At 48.3% G+C, this 23478-nt stretch overlaps 1 protein-coding gene across 2 annotated transcripts in view; it reads right to left on the bottom strand.

The window, feature by feature from the left end:
- The window catches only part of PCOLCE2 (procollagen C-endopeptidase enhancer 2), a 636371-nt gene extending 632696 nt beyond the window's left edge, over window positions 1-3675 (bottom strand). Inside the window, exon 1 of one of the 2 annotated variants that reach the window (XM_069618265.1) lies at window positions 3441-3675. In XM_069618265.1, coding sequence (XP_069474366.1) covers window positions 3441-3517 — 77 coding nt within the window. In that variant the 5' untranslated portion in view covers window positions 3518-3675. The remainder of the gene's footprint in view (window positions 1-3440) is intronic. The other variant, XM_069618264.1, reaches the window with a different exon arrangement.
- Window positions 3676-23478: the final 19803 nt, after the last annotated feature.

Below are 23478 nucleotides of genomic sequence, written 5' to 3'. Positions count from 1 at the left end.
CACGGGTGCGCCACTTGGGCTGATGGGCTGTCCACACTGGGATGTTAGAAAAGGCACAGGTTGTTTTATTTGAGTAATGGATGCACATGTGTGCCAGCATGCAGAACAAGCGTGCATGCTCATGTATCTTTGTTCAAAGAAACTTTACTTTTGATTTCATTTATTTCCTTTGTTGACAGAACTTTTCCCAACATGTAGCTGTGTTCTTTGGCCCTGATGAAGGCATAGGTTTATGAAAATAGAGTTACCTTAAGTCGAAACTCGAGTTCGCCTGTATAAATTGATCCATTCATTCACACACACTTCGCCATCCACGAACGGGTTTGCCCGACGGGTGAAGTTTCTCACCATGGGCTTGGAAGATTCTGTTTTTTTATGTGGCTTTGAGCAGTAAGCAGACAGGAATAGCTGCTGTCGTTTTTCGGTTCTTTGCTGTGATATTCAATTTTGTGTTTGTATTTAGCATTTTTATGTACTTACTGTTGTTGTTTAGGTATGACTAAGGCATGAGATATGCAAATATGGGTAGGGATTGTTTACTGTGCATTTTGTATAACATTTTCATAGTTTTTCTGATTACCTTTTCATGTGTTACAATGATTTATGACTATTGACATTTGCAATAAATATCTTCTGTTTTATACTGCCTGTGGCTGCTTGATTAATTGAGTTGATGCAACATCTCTTGTTCGTTGTCTTTTGATCCCCATTGGTCCTGCGTGTTTTGAAGAGATCAGATTAGGGTGACCTCATGTTTGTGTTTGTCAATAAAGATATTTTTGCAATTAGTAATACATTTCAAAATTCCCTTTGCTTTCCTTTCCTTTTTTAAAAAGAGAACATATTCTTGTTTGAAAGTTTTTTTTGTTTGTAATCTTCTATTTCGTATCCTATTAAACAAAGAGGTCTGTCATCTCTCTGTTTGCAAGAAGCCCTATCCTTTTCCTATGAGAACATTTTCGGGGGAAAATAGGTTACCACACAAAAGGGGACCTGGGTGCGGAAACCAGGAACTCTCCAGAGTTCCCGATAGGCCAGTCCAACCCTGACGGCAACTTTTCTGAATGTGGAGTGTTTGCTGAAGGCAACGTTTCAAAGCACCTAAGGCAGCATTGCAGTAAGAGCAATAATCTGAGGAGGCTGAGCCGTCCGGACCTGTTACCCTTTGGTGCGGTGGTTACCTGTGCCCTGTGGCAGGGCAAGAACGACCAGAGTCAAGGTTGTTTGTGGTTGGCAATAAAAGGGCTGTGGTGTTTTATTGCACATAGTAATATCATAACAATTGGGTACATTTATTTATCCAAACAAACATAATGATAAACAAAACTGTCATCTTTTGGGCAAGGAGCCAGTGCATCTACCTGGCCCGTGCCGCCCATTCTTCCCACGACTTTGTGGGCCCTGTTCGTTGCCCTGTGGTCCTTCTCTTCTTCCTTTCATTGGGGGTGGGGGGGGGGTCTGGGAAAAGAAGATCAGTTTTCTGCGTGCACAGAGGACAGCTGATACTCCGAACAGAGTATCAAGGAGAACTGGCCTTCCTCAGCAAGGCCTCTCCTTATATTCCCCTTTTCTTGCCTGTGGCCATGCATTTGCACTTTGGAGGCTTCCTGCCTCATGGCTGGCTGGCACCCCTGGCCATTCACACAGGTGTGTGGCCCTAGCCTCCCTTCCTGCCTGCCTTTGGTCATACCTTGGTCCTTTGTCTTGTCCCCCCTCCCTGTGGTGTGACAAGTGTTGAGGGGGTGGGGGTGTAGCCAGGTGTGGTGGCACTGAGCTGCCTCCCTGTTGTGTGCAAGGGCTGCCCTTGTCTGTGTTCTCGCTCCCTTGCACTGCCTACGCTCCGATTATTCCCCGTGCCCCCTGATCTAACTTTGTGCCCAAGTTCGTGGCACTGGGCATCCAGACCACGTGGAGAGGAAGGCACCGGGCACTGGACAGGACAGAGGCTTCTGCGGGTGTCTCAGCACAGGTGGGCCGGCGTCGTCAGGGAGACAGGGTGAGAAGAAGCGCGTGCGACCTGTGCCCTCAGGAGTGTCGCGAGCAGCAGCATTGGCGCAGATTAGCAGGACGCAGAGGCGGGAAGTGAAAGCGCAGCTGGGGGAACGTGAGGGCGGCAGACATGGGAGAAAAGGCAGCATAGACGGGCCTGACGCCCAGTTTTGGCAGCATACTACACACCGTGTAATCTCAGGAGGGGCGGGGGTGGGAACTAGACTGGGACGTGTGAAGCGCGCATCGTTAAAGGATGTGCTGTCATCTCCCGCCCGGGAACCCAGTCAAGGCACGCGGTGCAAAAGTGACAGGGAGCGCGTGGTCAGTTACAGGCCAAACGGTTAGTTAACGAATTCTGACTGCGTAGGGAAAGTTCCCAGGAAGAGTAGGGGTGTAAAGTGTGAAAAAGTAACCCAATCAATTCCAGCTTTCGGAGCTCGCGCAAGCGACGCTGAGCGGCAGAACCCGTCGCATTTCTGGAGAAGAGGCTGGCTGGGCAGTGATTGGCAGCTCTGACAGAGTGACAGAAATCACGCGAACGGCCGAGAACAAATCCACGAATATCGGCCCCTTCAGAGACGACGCCAGGGCCTTTCCACTTTTCAGCACTTAACTCACAGGTTGCCTTTCACTGGCGCTCTCAGGCCGTCACCTCACTCGCATCACCTTGTTGCCGTTTTACTCTGGTTTCCCTGCCATCAGCACCCTGATGTGAACGAGTGATTAATAGATGTCAAGCATACCTTTTGTGTTTCAGCTCCCCGCTGCCTGGCTCTTGGGATACTCAGCAGCTATTCTCGTGACTTAATCATAATGTAAGCACCCCATGGGTAATTCGGCCTGTTTTTCCCAGTTGTAAGGTGTTGGGAGGGCGGAGGGTGCGGGGGGGGGGGGGGGGTGGACTCAAATAACATGTTGAAATAGGCCCCCACCAACCCTGACACATCTTCAGCCAGTCTTAAGCAGGCAAAGGGATCTGGAGCCTGACAGGGACACGGTGGGATGGGAGCTAAACCTGCTGCTTGGGGCAAGGGCTGCACTCGAGACTGCTGCACCAATAGCGCCAAGATATACACTCCTCTCGGATAGAGTGGCATGCTTTAGGGATTAGACAGCCACGTGTAGGGAGGATTTGGGGGAGGGGGTCATCCAACAAGGACCCAAGCCACGGCATTCTGGTAGCCCAGAGATCTGCGTGTTTGTGATGTCAGCTGTGGGTAGCTCGCCAGTCTCCGTTTTCCTTTTTCATTCTGGTATCTGGATTCCTGCATTTATAAGGGGGGGGGGGGGGTGAGTCACAAGTACGCTAACGCAAGGAAACCCCCAGGGATAGAATGTCTTTCCCCACCTGCAACTTGAGACCTCTGGTAGTTAAACATCCCCTGCTGGGACCCGCACCCTCCCAGATGAAGCCCCCTTTCCCTGGACCCCTAGGGGGCTGTCCTCACCTCTCGCGTGGCTGCTGGCTGCAGCCCCCACCAGCCAGCAGCAGGAGTCCGAGCCAGGCGCAGACGGCTTGCTTCATTGTTGGTGGCACGGTGCAGGCAGGGGGGCATTGACAGCCGGGGGTCCTCCGAGGGCACTTTGAGGAAACTTGCAGTGAGCTCCGGCTCCACGTCCACTTCCCTCGGGGAGTTCCCGCAGGAGCCGCTGCTGTGATGAATATAGCAGTTGTTCTGAGAGAGGAGGGGGAAAGGTTTTCCTAAAACCAGGAGGACCTCCCCGCCTCCCTCCTCCCCTGGTTCCCTCCCTCGAACACTGTTAAAAAAGTAGTAGTTCGCTAAACGACCTCGAAGATAAGGCAGACGCAGGCATGGCGAACTGCCCACCGCAATATATCCAACTCATGCTGCCTGCACGGGGCTCTTTGTGTGGGAAGGGGAGATTTGTGGTGTGTACACTAGGTTATCGTGGGGAGTAACTCAGCTCTCCTACAAGACTGGTCACGAATGATAAGGAGCAGCTCACACCGCCTCACCCTCAGACTCATTTGTAACTAAGACACCTTCTTGAAACAGTGCCTCCATGCTTCCGGGCTGCTAGGCGCTTTACAAATAAATAAATAAATAAATAAATAAATAAATAAATGTGCGCGTAGAAAGTGTGGTTTGAAACTCCCAAGAGCAGCACCAGAGAGAGGAGCGCAGGCGGGTCATGCGGGACAGCATCACAATTAAGTCGTCTCTCGGCCATTCCATGCAAACTATGTGCTGCCGTGAATTATTTTTTTAAGTTAATTGATTTCTATTGGAAGTTATGGGGGGTGTATGGGGCACGCTGGTAATAGACGGCAAAGATGGAGTTTCCCGGTTTCAGTTTTCAGGAGGTACGAGTCAAACACGGGGAAAGGGCATAGCCTACTCATCGAACCCCAAAGGCTATGCCACTTCCATTGCAGTGCCTACAGGCGCTTTCCTCCGTAAACTGTGCCATCAAGGCCGGACTGGGACAGGAAATAGGCCCGGTCATCCAAAAAAAAGTGGCCCACCCCTCGCCTCACGACCCTTGACCTCTGATGACATCACCAGAAGTGATGTCATTTGACCCCACCCAGAAGTGATATCCCGGGGAAACGATGAAACACTACCTTTCACCCCTTGACAAAGCAGGAAGTGGCATCAAATAGCATTGTTCCTAAGTACACTAAATTACTGTGATTCCAAGCAGACGTACACAGCCAAATGATGATGTTATTGTATAGCACTTACGCTTAATTTCTTTTTTATACAACAAATATGCATACAATATCACCCAACCTGTGTTGGTACTCATTTATCGACCTAAGAAGGATGAAAGGCTTTTTGAAAAAAATAAAAAATAAAAATTTGAAAAAACATATATATTTATTTTCACATTTTTTTTCTTCCAAACTGGCCCAAGCATGGCCAGAAACCGGGCCCCACTACCCAGGGATGATTTCCGGGCCGAAAGGCCGAGGGGCCAATCCAACCCTGTGTGTCAGAGACGATTACTCACTAACATAGGCAGTCGGGGACAACCTTCGCCCTCCTCGCACCCCAACAGATTCAACAAATACTCTTTAGCTTACTTTGCACAAATAACTGGGGCCAGACCAACTCGTCTTATTGTGGCAGTTTATATGTCATATTTACAACCATAAACTTCAAAAACACACATTCGTTTTTAACAACACAGACAATTGGCAGCACCTTTTGTTTGGTCTTCCTCTTTATCAGCACCTCCTTTTTGACCTTTAATCTCTTTTTATTCACCTCCTCCAGTCAGCTGCCCCTTTCTCCTTATCAACTCTTTACTTAGCATAATTAGGTCTCACCCCCACCACCCTCCCGAGCCTCCCACTCAGGGCGAATCACATTGACCGCTGCCGCTGCTGTTGGGCTGCGGGGAGCGCCGTTATGCTTTTCTTTCCACCACCCAAGACTGGAAGCTCACATCCAAACGGAGGGTGCACCTCTTTATCCTTCCTTGCCGCCTCCCGCAGTGTTAGGCTAAGAGGGGGCTACCGATTCCTGGTCATTCTTGTCCTCCGACATGTGCTCCTTGGAGCAGGAGGTTTAGGCGGTGAAAGAAACCGCCCCCCTGTGCATCCACTAATTAGAGGCCTCAGTGGGGCCTCTGATGTCACCTGTTGGAGGTGTGAAGATACCTTAGCCCTCCAATCAGAGCATTCCACAGGGGAGGGGGCTTCCTCCCCTTCCTGTCCAGCAGTCACCTTTTGCCTTCTGTTTCCCCTTCCTCCTGGTCATCATACCAGTGACCCCTGCTTCCTGCTCCTTCCCCTCATGGAAATGAGGCAGGTGCGGGGGGCTTGGCCCCTCTTCCATGTTAAGCCCTGGCACCCTTAGCCCTTTCTTTCAGGGGGACTGCGGCATATGCTTTCCTGCACACTTTCTCACACACATACTTATGCACTCACTTGCACTCACTTGTTAACGCACTCCTCCACTCACTTTCACAGATCTGATCGTTTAAGGATATCTTTGTCAATTTAATACCCAGGTACTAATGTACACACGTTTGATAAGTATTGAAAGGGCTTAACCCCACACATTTACTTGGTTTGGGTTCATTTACAATCAGAGTAATGTGCATTAAAATGATGCATAGTTCATGAGGTTTTAACTGCATATGTATTAAATCTACAAATCCTGTTAAATCATAATTGTAAAATCTACTCACTGTGTCCACGACCACAAGCACATCTATCATTGTTACACACACACCTAGAAGTAGGGAGAAATTTATACACAAAACTGAATATTGAGTGTTAAATGTAATAGTACAAAGTTTTGCCTCACTCTTGTTTCATTGTTTCTATTGGTGAAGGCGACTCAGTGTTAAAACTGCATTGGTGGTTTTCTGACTCAGGTCTTGTGGATTCTTTTGGAGAGAAGAAGTCATGTGTTCTGGCAGCCACAGTTACTGAGGCTCAGAGGCAGTGGCTTGGCTGATATGCTCTGTGCTGACTTACTCAAGTGTACTATTTCCAGTTATTGTGCACCAGCGTGATCTAAGTTTGATTTTAGGTTACCCACTCAGGCAAGTGTCTGGTTTTCCACTGTGGAACGCAGAGAAAGTACAAGAAAGGGGTCAAGGGTCTCCACAGATTTTGGGACAGTGCTCTTCTGAATAAACAATCGCAGACATGCTAAAGCCCAAGTACGTTTTACATTAAGTTCTGCAAAGTTTGTATTGTACTTTCATGGTCAAAAGTCAGGGAAGTTGGGTGGAATACTAGTTGTCATGCGAATCCAGCACACAGAGCAAACCATTTGTACCAACAACGCATTTTATACTTTCAGGTAGATCAGGGTAGATGTACTCAGTGAGTTCGTGCATTGGCTATGCACACATACAGTTGCTTTACACAACCACATCCATCCACCAAAAGCTGGCAGGTTCTACTCCCTCCAGCCCCTTCCTACCCCACAAGCTCTCTGGCCCCAGCCTCAGCTACTCTCACGTTTCAGAGTGTCTTGAAGATTCAGTGCGGGTTTGGTAATTGACACTGGCTTATATGTTCTTCCTATGGGCACCAGAGGTCAGATACCCCCCTAAACCACAGCCATAACCCCTGCTTACCTGCGCATTAACAGGATCAGCCAGGGAATGAGACATCATAGCGCTTGCTGGGCATAAATAGGGCATGCAAACTGTGCTTCAGAGCACCGTCTTGTCACATCGTTCCTGGTACAGTGTTTTGCTCCAGAATGGTAACTGGAACCAGAAGAGACCATCCTTTCTCTACACCTCGATGGAATTTGCACGCTTGTGTCCTAAACCTGGGCGTCCTAGCTGCACGCTTCAGGCACTCATAGACTGGCAAGTCTCGTCTTCTTGCAGCGCAAGAGAGTCCTGTCCTGGAGCTCTGTTGTTCTCCGCAGAGCTGTAAGAACTGCTCCTATTGTGTCTGTGTTGCTTCCACGTTCTGAGTCATCTTTGAATCCCCCCACTTATTTTCTCCTGTGATTGGACACTCAAAGGTCCATCTAACATTATGCGATCCCGCGCCATTCTGCGCAAGAAGACACAGCACCTGACATTCAAAACCGCTCTCATCCAGTGAACGAACACACTCTTTCTGAACACCCATCTACCTGTCTCCCTTGTACGCACGTGTAATTATTGCCTATTTCTGGAGCACCATTCTCCTTCTGGAGCAATGAACGCCATCGGGTGGCAGCCCCCACAGAGCATTGGAGGCAAGTGCGCAAACCCGTGCCACATAACTTCTAGCTGTAGGAAACTCCCAAATAAAGTTCCATGGACTTTCTCACTAACATTACACTCTACTGAGCCATTTTGTATTTCTTTATCTTTGCACCATTAACCCATTCTAGTTTTTTCCATACTGTTGTCACACTCTGTTGTGGAGAATTCTCATCTATGGCTAATTTCCCTCACCTAGTGAGTCCCCCAGCAGCTTTGCTGGACTTCTGGAGTTTATTTTTTTTCCACTTGGTAAGAGTGAGAGCTTTTCCCCCCACTCTTACCTGTGTTTTGCTATGTGTTTCTACCTGTTTTTGTGATTATGGACTCTGAAGTACACCACTTCAGTAGCCCTCTTCTTTTTGTGTGTCACACAGCACCTTCAGTGCAGTGGCACAGGGTTGTCTTTGAGACTTCCCTTGACTCCATTTCTGAGGCGACTACCGTCCCCCAGGAAAGGGTAAAGTTACAATCAACTTTACTTAGTCAATCTACCACAGATCCAGTACACCCCATCTTCCATGGAGTACTGGCAAGGGTTAACTCGTATCCCTTTTTATCTGTACCTCCTAGAGCATTGTTTTGCTCTTTTAACATTTAGACTTGGCTGGTGGCAGTGGTATCTACCCTAACTTTTCTACCGCGATTATATTAGATAAAGGTGGTACTGTTCTTGGCTATTATATTAGCCTCGAACATAAACCCGCTTGACCAAATCGTCTTTCTTTTGGCTCCGGTTGGGTTTATTCGCCATTTCTTTTTGTTAAAGTCCTTCTTGTGTTTTACTTTGCGCTCCAAACTAGGTTTGCCTTCTTTGTTTACTGTCTTTTGGTGGGCTTCTGCTCAGAGGCCCTCCTCAAGGCGCCTGGGTGTCTAGGTGGGCTGAATGTGAGGGAGGGGTGTAGTCACCCCCTGCACAGGGTATCCTAGGAAGCCCAAGTCGCACTTTGTCATGATTGGCCAGAGTAGTTGTCCGGGCTGGACAACCCCCTGCTGGGTGATTGACAGCCAGGCTGTATGAATGGGGGTTTTTCGCATAAAAGGCAAGTCTCTTGGTTTAGAAGTCAGAGTGTCACCACGGGAACTACAAGGAACCGAAGAGAAGCAGAGAGAACGACGGCTGCTGCAACTACCCTATCCCAGTGAAGCCCTGCTGCAGTCCTGAGCTATCTTCCTTTCAACGACTCAGAGAAGATCCAGTCCGGAGTCTTCTTCCCTTGAGCTTGGTGGGGATAACCAGCTAATCTTCTACAGCCAGAGGATCCTCTTCCTTGGTCGAAATCGCTGCACACTGCTGTAGTGGTCCGGATAGCCACTTGAAGAGCCTCTCCTGTTTTTAAGGAGCGCACCTTTTATTACTCGTCACTGCTGCCGGCTTCATCCCTGTGTGGTGCAGACCCCCTTCAGATGTCCTCCTTCACAACGAAGCTCCGGGAATCGTGGGTCTGCGGGAAACCAACAGGAACAACTGCCAGGGCACCAGCTACACCTTTGGAACAAGGTACTGTGTTCTCCTTAAGGAAACTGGGTGAATCCCTTTTCTTCATTTTCCAAGGCTTGCCCTTGTCTTCCCTCCTTCTTATAACTTTTGCTTCCGAACATTGACAATATCGAAGTACTTTTGGCTACGTTGAATCGTGAACTGTCTGACTGTGTGATCTTCGGCAACAGGCCCCGGTGTCCTTTGACCCTGGCTCCAGCCCTTTGACTTTTGAACTCCTGTCTCTACGTGTTTCTTGATTCTGCCTGCCTAACCAAAATATTACCTGTAATTTTTGCCTCCAACTCCCTCTGGGTATCTCAGGTGCTAAGTGTGTTTTTGCCCCGGTAGCATTTCATGTCACGGATACGCGTTTATTTAGTAGACCGAACTGTCAAAAAGTGATCGCAATCGTATTCCCGGTAACGTGTTTTGTTCGTAACACCGGTTCATTCAAACACAGGGTACTTACCTTGAGAATTACTGTACAAAGTGAATTGGTTACTTGTGGTATATTTAACGTGTGTTTTTTATTTGAGTTTAATAGAAGTGTTGTGTTGATAACGAATGGTTTAAAAATAAATTTACTTATATTTTTTACCTGAAACCTTGAGTCAGTGTTTGGTTGAGTCACAGTAATTGTGGTCCCTGTGTGTAATCTCTGCTACTGCTCATATACTCTTGAGATAAGCCTGTCTGCTCTGCCACTGCTACCACTCTGACATAGTAGTACAGGCTTGTACCAAAGGTAAAACATGTATTGCCACCTGTAGTCTTAATTGTGTGTAGTGGTCCCTAAGGGCACTGCACAGCATTCTGCCTAACACTGGTGTACAGCGGTGAGGATTTGGAAGTAGAGTTATTACACTTAGAGTGCTGCTATTGCTTGGGTTCAACTAACCACAAGGCTAACACCACTAATTTTATTTAACTAAGCAATCATGTAAAATATGGAAAACTACACTGAAGAGAGTCTTTTACTCTATACTGCTGAGGTTCTGAGAGCCATGTGTAGCTATAAGAATATCTCTGGTAAAGGAAACAAATCTGAACTGGTTGCAAAGTTAATGGGAAAAAGTCTGGAGAGTGGGTCAGAAGGACCTACCCCTCCAGCAAATGTGGATTTTGATGTTTCTGATTCTGAGAGTGTTCATTGTGAAGAAGTAGACGAGTCCTTGCTAGAAAACCCCACAACTCCCTTACCTGCTCAGAATGCACAACCTTTGTCCACGGGGACCCCCACACGTCCTACACTTACTCCTGAATTTATTGCACTTGAGAAAATGAGACTTGAATTGGAAGTGTAACGTATTAATGCACAAACTGCCATGAAACATCAAGAGTTAAGGCTCGGAGAAATGGAGCTGAACCATGAACTAGAAATGAAGAAACTGTCTCTTGAAAATGCTTCTCACCCAGAGTCTTCTAGGTCTTCCAGCCCTAAGAGACCCTGTATGCCAAAGGAAATGATTGGTATGTATGAGACTAAACTTGATATTTTGTATTGGTTAGCAATGTTTGAGTACATTCATGGGATTCAAGGTATCTCAGGGAATCAGTTTATTCTACCCTGTTGCAAGTGATGCTGTAATGGAGTTGGGGGGGATAAACAGGATTATGAGGGTGTGAAACTATCATTAATAGCTAGGTTTGGGCAGACCCCTTCCCAGTATCTTAAGAGGTTTAGAACCCTCAAAAAGCATGATGGTACCCCTTGGGCTACCTGGGTGTGTGAATGTTTGAAAAACTTAGATGGTTGGGTTAAGGGTTACACAGTGAACACTTATGAAGGTTTGAGGAATCTTGTAATGTTGGAGTCTATTTTTGATGTCTGCTCTCCTGAGCTTAGACAGCAGTTGGCTGATTCAAAGGAGATAGATCATAAGAAGCTAGCTAGGGCTGCTGATGTATGAGTTGCCAACAGGGCCACTCACAAGGATTCTGGGGCTACTCAGAAGAAGGATGAGGGGAAGCAGCCAAAGAAAGACAACAAAGAGAATTCCAATAATTCCAATCCAAAAGAGGGCCCCAAACATAACCAGGGTAAGCCACAAGCTAAACCGATTCAGGCTAGTGTACCACCTGGTTCCACACCAGATGGAGGCCAGGGCAAACCCCCATTCCAGAGAGCATTTGGGAAATGCTTTGTTTGTGGGTTGCCTGGCCATGTGAAAGGAGATCCCAAGTGTAAGGGTAAACCTTCAGGGATCAACACTGTCTCCTTAGCCTTCTCCCAGGTGGATGAAGTACCTATGACCAGCGGAAACTTTCAGCTACTAGCTGATGAGCCCATGAGAGTCTCAGCTAGTGTTTCTTTAGTGTCCTTGGGTCTTTGGGACCAACAGAACTTAGATGTCTATGACTCAATCCCAGATAATACTAAAGAGTAGTATAAAGATAGTGTTCTTGTGAATGGTCAGTAGACCCCTGCCATCAGAGACACTGGAGCCATCATAACTGTGGTTGATGAATGTTTTTTTCAAAGTGGAGGATGTTGCTAAGGCACCCAAACACTTAACCAAGTTAGCCGGAGGCCCTGTGCAAATGGTTCCCCAGTTACCAGCTCTCATCCAGTGTAATGACATGACTGTCAGAATACCTGTAAGTGTGCAGAATAACGTACCTGGGAGGGTCCTGTTGGGTAATGACCTAAAAACTAGCACCCCCAGCAGAAGGAAGCAGGAGCTCACAAGGTCTGCAAGGGAGAGAACCTTAAGAGGCTCTTCTGGGGACATGGTAGAGGAAGCTATCACACCAAGTCCACAGGACTTACTTACTGCCATTGCAGGGCAAGAAAAGACAAAGGGGAAACCTAAGTCTGCCAGCAAGAAAACAGCAAGCACTCCTGTGCCCAGAAGGACATCTCCGAGACTGTCCAAAGTCACACCTGTGACTCCCACACCAGCTGAGGCTGAGTGTGAGGTTCAACCCTGTATGGTCAAACTAGATACCGAGGAATCAGATCTAGAAGAGGATCTTACCTTGGTAGGAGATTGTGACCCTGTTGACCATCCTGAGCTGCAGTCTTTACTGGCAGAAGGTGGACCCAACAGAGAAGATTTCAGTAAAGGACAAAGGGAGTGTCCTACCTTGGAAGGTCTTCGCCAACAGGCAGCTTCTCAACTCAATGGGACTGAGCCTGGGAAGTACAGGTTGCACTGGGAAGATGGCCTCTTCTACAGTGAACCAACTGAGTCAACCCCTGGAGACTACAAAAGACTTGTAGTACCTCTAGCGAACCAACTCCAATTTCTGCAGTTAGCCCATGAGGTACCTTTGGCTGGTCACTTAAGTTTTAAGAAGACCAAAGAAAGGCTATCTCTGCACTTCTACTGGCCTAAGATGGGTACAGAAGTAGACAAATCCTGCAGAAGCTGCCACACTTGCCAAACCTCTGTAAAGAGTGGATCCAAGAATGTTGCACCCTTAGTGCCTCTCCCAGTGATGGGAATTCATTTTGAGAGGGTTGGTATTGACATTGTTGGTCCTCTTGACCCTCCCACAACTTCAGGCAACAGGTTTATCCTGGTTGTAGTGGACCATGCCACTAGATTTCCTGAAGCCATACCTACGAGGACTGTTACAGCTCCGGCTGTGGCTAAGGCCCTACTTGGTATTTTTACCAGAGTAGGTTTTCCTAAGGAGGTGATATCTGACAGGGGATCAAATTGTATGTCCCACTACATGCAAACCATGTGGAACACCTGTGGAGTCACCTACAAGTTCTCAACTGCCTACCACCCCCAAACCAATGGACTGGTAGAGAGGTTTAACGGAACTATGAGGAGCATGATAGGTGCTTTAGAAGAACCCCTTAGAAGAAAGTGGGACCTTCTATGGCCATGCCTTCTCTTTGCATATAGAGAAGTCCCTCAGGAGGGAGTAGGATTTAGTCCCTTTGAACTTCTCTATGGCCATCCAGTCAGAGGTCCATTGGCCCTGATTAAAGAGGGGTTGGAGAGTGCTCCTTCCCCCAAGCCAGTCAGAGTGACTGACTATGTGATAGGTCTCCGGAGGAGAATGTCACACATGATGGCAGAGGCAAGTGATAACTTGAGGGCTGGTCAAGCTCTGGTCAAACATTGGCATGGCCAGAAGGCTAACATGGTTGAGTTTACTCAAGAACAGCTTATTCTTGTTATGGTCCCCACAAGGCAGAGGGCCTTGCAGGACAAATGGATAGGACCCTTCAAGGTTGTGGGTAAACTTGGAGAGGTGAACTTTCTGGTTGACTTAGGCAATCCTAAGGAGGCTCCCAGAGTCTTTCACACCAACCGTTTAAAGGCTTATGTCTCCAGACCTGACATAGGAGCTTTGCTTCTAGTTTCAGCTCAGGAGGAGGAGGAGAGTGAACCCCTGCCTGACCTCCCCAGAGGCTTACCTTTAGATGAGCAAGTGGAAGGAGTTAATCTCTCTTCCAGTCTCACATCTGACCAGCAGGATGAGTGCAAGCTACTGTTAAATCAGATTGCCTCCCTGTTCTCACTTTCACCAGGCTTGACCCCTTTGGGCCAACATGACATACAAACTGGTGACTGTTTGCCTGTCAAAAGCAGGGGGTACAGAATGTCAGACAATGTCAGAACCCACATAAGGAATGAGGTCAACAAGATGCTTGAACTCGGGGTAATAGAACCCTCTACTAGCCTGTGGTCTTGCCCAGTTGTGCTTGTACCAAAGGCAGGATCCAAAGAGCTGAGATTCTGCGTGGACTATGGAGCTCTAAATGCAGTCACCACGACTGATGTCCATCCTTTGCCTAGGACAGATGAGCTGGTGGACAAACTTGGTGAAGCCAAGTATCTCAGCACATTTGACCTAACGTCAGGCTATTGGCAAATAGCCCTGACAGACCATGCCAAGGAGAAAACTGCATTCTCCACCCCATCTGGCCTCTACCAATTCAAGGTAATGCCTTTTGGATTAAAGAATGCACCTGCTACATTTCAGAGGATGGTCAATCAAGTTCTGAATGGGATGGAGGACTTCTGCATGGCATACTTGGATGACATTGCAGTGTTCAGCTCTACATGGAAAGAACATGTTGAACACCTAGGTTATGTATTGCAGGCTCTTGAACAGGCCCAACTGACCATCAAGGCAAGCAAATGTCAAATTGGTCAGAGTTCAGTGGTCTACCTTGGACATGAGGTAGGAGGAGGTGAAATCAGGCCATTGCCTAGCAAAGTACAAGCTGTACAAAATTGGGCCACCCCCACTACTCAAACCCAAGTGAGAGCCTTCCTAGGTCTCACTGGGTATTATAGGAACGTCATAGAGAACTATGGGAGCATAGCTTCTCCCTTGAATATCATCTCCTCTCCCAAATTTCCTAAAAAGGTCAGGTGGAATGAGGAGTGCAATCAAGCCTTTGAAGGTCTAAAGAAAGCCCTTTGTGAAGCTCCAGTCCTAAGAGCTCCTGACTATCACCAACCCTTCATTGTACAAACTGATGCTGCTAATGTAGGTTTAGGTGCAGTCCTTAGTCAACTGGATGAGAAAGGTAGGGAACACCCCATTTGTTTCATCAGCAGGAAGTTAATGGATCCTGAGACAAGGTGGGCAACAATAGAAAGAGAATGCTTTGCTATTCTGTGGGCACTGAAGAGGTTTAGACCATACTTGTATGGATCTACCTTCATTCAGACTGACCACCAACCCTTGAGATGGCTGATGCAAATGAAAGGGGAAAACCCAAAATTACTCAGATGGTCAATCTGCCTACAAGGATCTGATTTTTCCATTGAGCACAGAGCATGAAGTCACCACCAAAACGCTGATGGTCTCTCTAAGATGTTTGTAACTGACTAGAGGTATGAGGTCCGTTCAGGAGTGGATTAAATCCTCCTGTCCCTTAGTCTGGGGGGGGCGAGTGTTAGGGAGAATTCTCATCTATGGCTAATTTCCCTCACCTAGTGAGTCCCCCAGCAGCTTTGCTGGACTTCTGGAGTTTATTTTTTTTCCACTTGGTAAGAGTGAGAGCTTTTCCCCACTCTTACCTGTGTTTTACTATATGTTTCTACCTGTTTTTTGTGATTATGGACTCTGAAGTACACCACTTCAGTAACCCTAATCTTTTTGTGTGTCACACAGCACCTTCAGTGCCATGGCACAGGATTGTCTTTGAGACTTCCCTCCACTCCATTTCTGAGGCGACTACCGTCCCCCAGGAAAGGGTAAAGTTACAATCAGCTTTACCTAGTCAATCTACCACAGATCCAGTACACCCCATATTCCATGGAGTACTGGCAAGGGTTAACTTGTATCCCTTTTTATCTGTACCTCCTAGAGCATTGTTTCGCTCTTTTAACATTTAGACTTGGCTGGCGGCAGTGGTATCTACCCTAACTTTTCTACCGCGATTATATTAGATAAAGGTGGTACTGTTCTTGGCTATTATATTAGCCTCGAACATAAACCCGGTTGACCAAATCGTCTTTCTTTTGGCGGCTCCGGTTGGGTTTATTTGCCATTTCTTTTTGTTAAAGTCCTTCTTGTGTTTTACTTTGCGCGGCAAACTAGGTTCGCCTTCTTTGTTCACTGTCTTTTGGCGGGCTTCTGCTCAGAAGCCCTCCTCAAGGTGCCTGGGTGTCTAGGTGGGCTGAATGTGAGGGAGGGGTGTAGTTACCCCCTGCACAGGGTTTCCTAGGAAACCCAAGTCGCACTTTGTCATGATTGGCCAGGGTAGTTGTCCGGGCCGGACAACTCCCCTGCTGGGTGATTGACAGCCAGGCTGTGTGAATGGAGGTTTTTCGCATAAAAGGCAGGTCTCTTGGGCTAGAAGTCAGAGAGTTGCCACTGGAACTACAAGGAACTGAAGAGAAGCGGAGAGAAAGACGGCTGCAGCAACTACCCCATCCCGGTGAAGCCCTTGCTGCAGTCCTGAGCTATCTTCCTGCCAACGACTTAGAGAAGATCTAGTCCGGAGTCTTCTTCCCATGAGCTTGGTGGGGATAACCAGCTCATCTTCTACAGCCAGAGGATCCTCTTCCTTGTTCGAAATCACTGCACACTGCTGTAGTGGTCCGGATAGCCACTTGAAGAGCCTCTCCTGTTTTTAAGGAGCACACCTTTTATTCCTCGCCGCTGCTGCCGGCTTGATCCCTGTGTGGTGCAGACCCCCTTCAGACGTCCTCCTTCACAACGAAGCTCCGGGAATCGTGGGTCTGCGGGAAACCAACAGAAACAACTGCCAGGGCACCAGCTGCACCATTGGAACAAGGTACTGTGTTCTCCTTAAGGAAACTGGGTGAATCCCTTTTCTTCATTTTCCAAGGCTTGCCCTTGTCTTCCCTCCTTCTTATAACTTTTGCTTCCGAACATTGACAATATCGAAGTACTTTTGGCTACGTTGAATCGTGAACTGTCTGACTGTGTGATCTTCGGCAACAGGCCCCGGTGTCCTTCGACCCTGCCTCTGGCCCTTTGACTTTTGAACTCCTGTCTCTAAGTGTTTCTTGATTCTGCCTGCCTAACCAAAATATTGCCTGTGATTTTTGCCTCCAACTCCCTCTGGGTATCTCAGGTGCTAAGTGTGTTTTTGCCCGGTAGCATTTCATGTCACGGATACGTGTTTATTTAGTAGACCGAACTGTCAAAAAGGGATTGCAATCGTATTCCCGGTAACGTGTTTTGTTCGTAACACTGGTTCATTCAAACACAGGGTACTTACCTCGAGACTTACTATACAAAGTGAATTGGTTAGTTGTGGTATATTTAACGTGTGGTTTTTATTTGAGTTTAGTAGAAGTGTTGTGTTGATAACGAATGGTTTAAAAATAAATGTACTTATATTATTTACTGTTAGGAAAGATTTCGTAATTGTAGGTAATTTTCCTTCCATGTGGCAACCCCTAAACTTTTTGCTGTTGTTTTTCACCTTGTTCTTGACTTTGCCAGAGAAGTGGAGCCTTCTGCCGCACTCCTCTGGGCTTTCGCTCCTTTCTTACGGGGAAACTGACATGCCCTTAAGACTGTCAGTACCGGGGAACGCTGTTTCCCGTAGTTTCTTTTATCATGTTGCGGCTTTCGTGCAACATGACACAAGAGGGCACTGTAAGCTAAGTTACAGCTCTCTTGGGTCTCTAGCCTTCTACAGGCCCTAGTTACTCGTTTAGGATTGTATCTGATCGGTGCAAGTGATTCAGGGACGGGAATGGTGGCAGCGATCGTTTCTTGTGTTTTGAGCTCCTTTTGGCGTTCTAAGCGCGTTTTCCGCGCTTAACCCAAAATGGTGGCCTGGCTCCCAAAATGGCCAGACCACGAGGCTCCTTTGTCCTGTCCGCTGACCGTCTTGCTCCCTTCACCTTCCCCAGGTCGAGCCGACCCGGGGCCTTCCTTATTTGGGCATGTACTTTCCCGCGAAACACGGATGCTTTCGCGGCCTTCTACATGTCTTGTGTGTGCCTCCAGGATGTGGGCTGGGATGTCTGGTCCCAATACACATCCTGGGTGACAGAGAGTCTAGGGTGGTGTGAATGCCTGGGACCACCGTGGTCCGTGATTGGTCCACGAATGGTGTGAGTGTTGATGAGCGGATCTCCCATTGGGTCCCCTCCGTTTTGGCGCGAAGGGAACCGTGGATAAGAGGGGGCTGGAAACACCACTACCAGGTCGATCTCCTGAGTTCTCACGAACGAAGGAATACAGGAGCCAAGTATCCTGCAACCAAGAGGCTGGACCGAGGAATCGCTGGTGACCCGCTGAAGGACTTCTCCTCTGCACTGCTGTCGCCTTGTGAAACCCTTTTCACCTTTGATCGAACCAGAAGGCCTGTACTGGTACTTAGACCATTGGAATAGCGGGGACAGCTATTCTCGGCATCTTCACTATCTCCTGCCAGTAAGCCTTCGGAAGCGTCTCTGGGCCATCCAGCTGACTGACCAGCTTACACGGGAGTCTTGCTCTGTAACCGCCGCCAGGTTGTGTAGTATTTCGAGTCCTTGTCACTCTCACACGCTTCGTACACTTGGCGTTCCCAGGTCTGAAGTGAGTAGTGTACATTTGGCTCAGATACACACGGCCGCTCCGTTGCCCTGCTCTGGTAACAAACTGTGTGGGTTTCTTCGATTGGGACGTCTTTTTACTCAACACGACGACAAGGCGTTCCCTGCTCTTCTGAACCTGCCAGCTGCTGAAACTGACGCGGAGAAGCCTGGGTCTGCTTGCATCGGGGACCGGTGAGTAGCATAGCTAGGATCTGGTCGCCCTCCTGCAGGAGCCCATTGCTTTTCCCCGCTGTGTCAAAACAGCACCCTTTTCCGTACTCGCGCTCTGCTTCTGCCCACTGTGGAGGCTGCGCTTGAGTCGCGGAACTTGTTCTTCTTCTTTTGTGCACTAAACAGAACTGCCTGATTTCCCTCGAAGAGCTTCTCCTTTTGCCCGTTGGCACCAGTGTGTGCAGGTACTCTTGAGCACAAGGCTCCACTCTTCGCAGGGCTCGGACTTCCATCTAGTTAGGTGCCGCTGAAGGCGAACTGGGTCTAAGCATCATAACGCACTGCCTGTCTTCCTTCCCTTTTAGGTGGACTACCCATTTCGTGCATATAACGCTTGAGACTGTCGTATTTGTATATATATTGTGTTGATATGGTATGTGTTGGTTTACTATCGTTATATTGTGATTTTCTCGCTACGGTCATTGTTTTAAAGGCCTTGAAATAAATGTGTATATATTTTTAATATAACAACTGTTTGGAGTAGTTTGTAAGTGTTCTTGCTTTGTGTGCTCATTGCGGGCTTTCAGTCACCCTCACCCCTCTTGAGACCTAGTCTTGACCGCCGCGATCGCTACCTTGATTGGTCTGGCTCGTCCAGAGGTTACCCTGTTCCAAGTAATTAGGTTGGCCTTCTGAACTTCTGCGCCACCAGGACAGAGTTCAGAAATCCATCTTAACAAATTGGTGTACAGCGGTGGGATACGACTGAAGGTATCCAGTGTTGTGCACGAACTAAGGCATTTCGGGTTATTCCAACCAGGACACGTAGTGAATTGTTGTAGTATAATTTTAAAAAGGCCATAGTCCTATCTAACAGTATGGAAACAAATACCTTGTTAACTTTAAATGCTTCCAAATCAGAAACATTGAAAAAGATGTGTGCGGAGAGAGGTGTTTCCTCTCAAGGCACGAAATTGGAAATGATCCAAAGAATCGTGGCGTGGTAAGAAGCGCAGCTTGACGCTATAACTTCTGAGGACAGTGCGGAAGGTGGTGGGGCTGCTCTCACTGGTAGAATCGACGGTTCTGCCGCTGCACTGATCCATCGCGACCACGAGGACTGGGAGGATGAGATGTCTAATGTTTCCTCTGCCAGTGCTGATGGGGAGGCTATGCTTGAATTCAAGAAGCAAGAGCTGCGGTTTAGGCAGCAGGAGCTTGAATTCAGCATAGCCAAACTAAAAATCGAACAGGCAGAAAAACAAAAAGACAGGGATCACCAGTTGGAACTGGCCAAGCTTCAGGTTGCAAATGGGTCCAAGGGTCCTGGACATGGGTCTGGGGCCTCCTCTCATCCAGGGTTTCCGAAAGATCTGCTCAGTGTGTATGAAGAAAGGAATGACATTATGGACTGGCTGAATGCGTTTGAGTATGCATGCGAAGTTCAACAAGTTGACAATGCTGATAAGATTGCCTGGTTACTCAGCAGACTGCCCCATTCTGGCTGTAGTGCCATTATGGAAATGTCGAAGGCTGAGCGAGCTGATTTCGCAATGTTAAAGCAAACTCTCATTTTAAAGTTTGGGAAGACTCCCAAATATTTGAAACGTTTCAGAGAGTATAAGAAAAAGGAAGGTGGTACTTGGGTATCTTATGTCACTGAATCCTTGAAAAACTTAACTGGCTGGGTCGAAGGTTATAAGGTTTCTACCTTCGAAGGCATGATAAATCTTGTCATGCTGGAACACATTTTTGCATCTTCTTCCCCGGAGCTTAAGCAGCATTTGGCCGATTCGAAGGAGATAGATCCTAAGAAGCTGGCCATTGCAGCCGACTTATGGGTGTCACATCGAGTGTCCCATAAGGACAAAACTCATCCTGGTAAACAGGAGGAAGGGAAAAAGTCCAAAGATATGGAGGGTGGAGAATCTGATAAATCTTCTTCTCATAAGGGCCACAAAAAGAAAAATAAGGGTAAGACACAAGAGAACTCACAGGGTAGTGGAGGTCAGCCTCCGAAACAGAACTCTGGTTACAATAAGCCTCCCTATGTAAACAGACCCAATGGATCTTGTTTTGCTTGTGGAGCAACTGACCACGTGAAGGGGGATCCCCGGTGTAAGGTTAGACCTTTGGGGGTCCACTCCGCTAATCTGGCCTTCTCCTCCTACGAGGAAGAAGAGATTACAGGAGCATCCTTCTCCTCAGACTCATTTCCCAGCGGGATAGAGGCTGAGGTAGTTTTAGTTTCCCTGGGTTCCTGGGAGCCTAAAGTCGCAGAGGCTTATGCTAGGATTCCGGATAATACCAAGCACTACCTTAAAGACAGTGGCCCTCATTACGACCCTGGCGGAGTGGGTTTACGCCAGCGTTATTCGCGGCGGACCCGTCCGCCCTACTACGAGTTCCCGTAGCGCCATGGAACGTTTTCCGCCTGGTTTTTCCGGGCGGAGAAATCCATGGCGCTACGGGACCTTGATGTTAATTACGCCACCGTATTTTGTGGTGGCGCAATTAACGCCTTCCCCACTCCCATTATACCCTATGGGGCAAAAATGGGAATGGGGAAGGGTAAAATGGGGAATGGGGATTTACCGCCCCGCCAAGGTCGGCATGGGGCGGAAAATCCGCCAACCTCCATGGCGCTATCGGCAGCTTTCCGCCGTGCTCCGCGGTGCATTTAGCACCGCGATTTCCGCCAGGGTCGTAATGAGGGCCAGTGTGCTGATCAATGGAGTAGATATTCCAGCTCTTAGGGATAGTGGGTGCAGTCGCACTGTAGTGGATTCTACCTTGGTAGACTCAGAGGAAGTTGCCAGAGCTACTCTGATGCCCACTAAGTTGGCTGACGGCCCACTCCGTATGTTTCCAGTAATACCTGTAAATCTTACTTTAAATGGTACAGCAGTCAGGATTCCAGTGAGCATTCAGAGAAACGTCCCGGGAAAGGTCTTGTTAGGTAATGATCTCAGAGGTTTAGGGCTCGTAGGAGACACTGCCGAAAGACCCTACACACGGTCTCAAGCACGGGCAGCATTGGCCAAGACCAATACGCCGCCCCAGCCGAAGGGGAAACCCAAGGCGAAAGGAGTCGACAAGTCAAGACGAGGGAAAGAGAATATTCCCCCGAGCTCGCCTACCACTGCGGTGGAGGAAGTTGGTCAATCGCCCGGGCCTGACGAGGAGGTGGCGATGCCTGAAGTATTTGACCCCAACGATCATCCTGAACTAAAAGACTTGTTAGTTGAAGGAGGTCCTGATAGGGACGAATTCGGTAAAGGCCAACGTGAGTGCCCATCTCTGGAAGGCCTAAGGAGACAGGCCTGCTCCCAGCTTGAGGGTGAACCTCCTGGGACGCATAGGATTTATTGGGAAGGTGGACTCCTGTATAGTGAGCCCACAGAGTCTACAGAAGGAGACCATAGGAGGTTGGTGGTTCCCCTTGCTGTTAGGCCTTTCCTCCTGCAGTTGGCGCATGAAGTTCCCCTTGCTGGTCACCTTGGTATGAAAAGGACCAAGCAAAGGTTATCCATGCACTTCTACTGGCCCAAGATGGGGGTGCAAGTAGAAAGTCACTGCAGGAGTTGTGCCTCCTGCCAGTTGTCTGGTAAGGTTGGCGCGACAATCCAAGCTCCGTTGGTACCGCTCCCAGTTGTGGGGGTACCATTTGAAAGGGTAGGGATCGACATCGTTGGTCCCCTTGACCCGCAAACATCCTCGGGCAATAGGTTTATCCTGGTGCTGGTCGACCATGCAACCAGGTATCCTGAGGCCATCTCATTGAAAACTGTAACTGCCAAGTCAGTTGCAAAAGCTTTACTTGGCATATTTACTAGGGTTGGCTTCCCTAAAGAAGTTGTGTCAGATTGTGGCAGCAACTTTATGTCGAAGTATATGCAGGCTATGTGGAAAGAATGTGGGGTCACCTACAAGTTCTCTTCTGCATACCACCCCCAGACCAATGGTCTGGTGGAACGTTTCAACAGAACGTTAAAGAGCATGATTGGGGCTCTGGAGGAAACTCAGAGAAGAAAATGGGATCTTCTTTTACCATGCTTACTGTTTGCCTACCGAGAGGTACCACAGGAGGGTGTTGGCTTCAGCCCCTTCGAACTTCTGTTCGGTCATCCCGTACGGGGACCCTTAGCCATCGTCAAAGAGGGATGGGAGATGCCCACTCCCCCTGTTACTACCAACGTAGTTGATTATGTGCTAGGGCTCAGAAAACGGATGGTACTTCTGATGGGCTTGGCTAGTGATAAATTGAAGGCAGGACAAGCGCTGGTGAAACATTGGTACGACCAGAAAGCTTCCCTCATCAACTTTACACCTGGTCAGCAAGTCCTGATCATGAATCCCATAAGGCCTCGAGCTTTACAGGACAAATGGTCAGGCCCTTACACAGTGGTGGAGCCCCTGGGTGAGGTTAACTATTTAGTGGACCTTGGAAGGCCTGGACAGGCTCCAAAAGTGTTTCACGTGAATAGGCTGAAGGCTTTCGTCCCAAGAGTCGAAATCGCAGCACTGCTACTGGCTTCAGACGTTGAGGAAGAGGAGTCTGAATCTCTCCCCGACCTGTTCCAAAGCGGTCCTTCAGATAGCTCCTTTGAGGGTGTACGAGTGGCCCCTCACCTGACTTCTGATCAGCAGGCTGAGGTGAAAAGTTTGCTTAGGCAGTTTTCCCCCCTGTTTTCACAGTCGCCTGGTTTGACACCTTGGTGCAAACATAACATAGACACAGGAGACAGTGTACCTACCAAAAGTAGGGGATACAGGATGTCAGACAAAGTACGGTCTTATATTAAGACCGAGGTCAACAAGATGTTAGACCTTGGGGTGATTGAACCCTCTAGTAGTCCTTGGTCCAGCCCTGTGGTTTTGGTTCCAAAGGCAGGCACTTCTGAATTGAGGTTCTGCATGGATTACAGGGCTCTGAATGCTGTCACCAAGACAGATGCACACCCCTTGCCTCGAACAGATGAGCTGGTGGATACTTTGGGTGTCTCCAAGTACCTCAGCACGTTTGACCTCACTGCTGGCTATTGGCAAATAGCGTTAGCAGAGCATGCCAAGGAGAAGACAGCATTTTCTACTCCAGACGGCCTTTACCAATTCTGGGTAATGCCGTTCGGGTTGAAGAATGCACCTGTCACTTTC

This window comes from Ambystoma mexicanum, chromosome 10 (assembly GCF_040938575.1).
Source record: "Ambystoma mexicanum isolate Mex_15411 chromosome 10, UKY_AmexF1_1, whole genome shotgun sequence".
Classification (NCBI taxonomy): domain Eukaryota; kingdom Metazoa; phylum Chordata; class Amphibia; order Caudata; family Ambystomatidae; genus Ambystoma; species Ambystoma mexicanum.
Note: the sequence above shows the minus strand (reverse complement) of the source record. Positions and strands in the feature narration are given on the sequence as shown.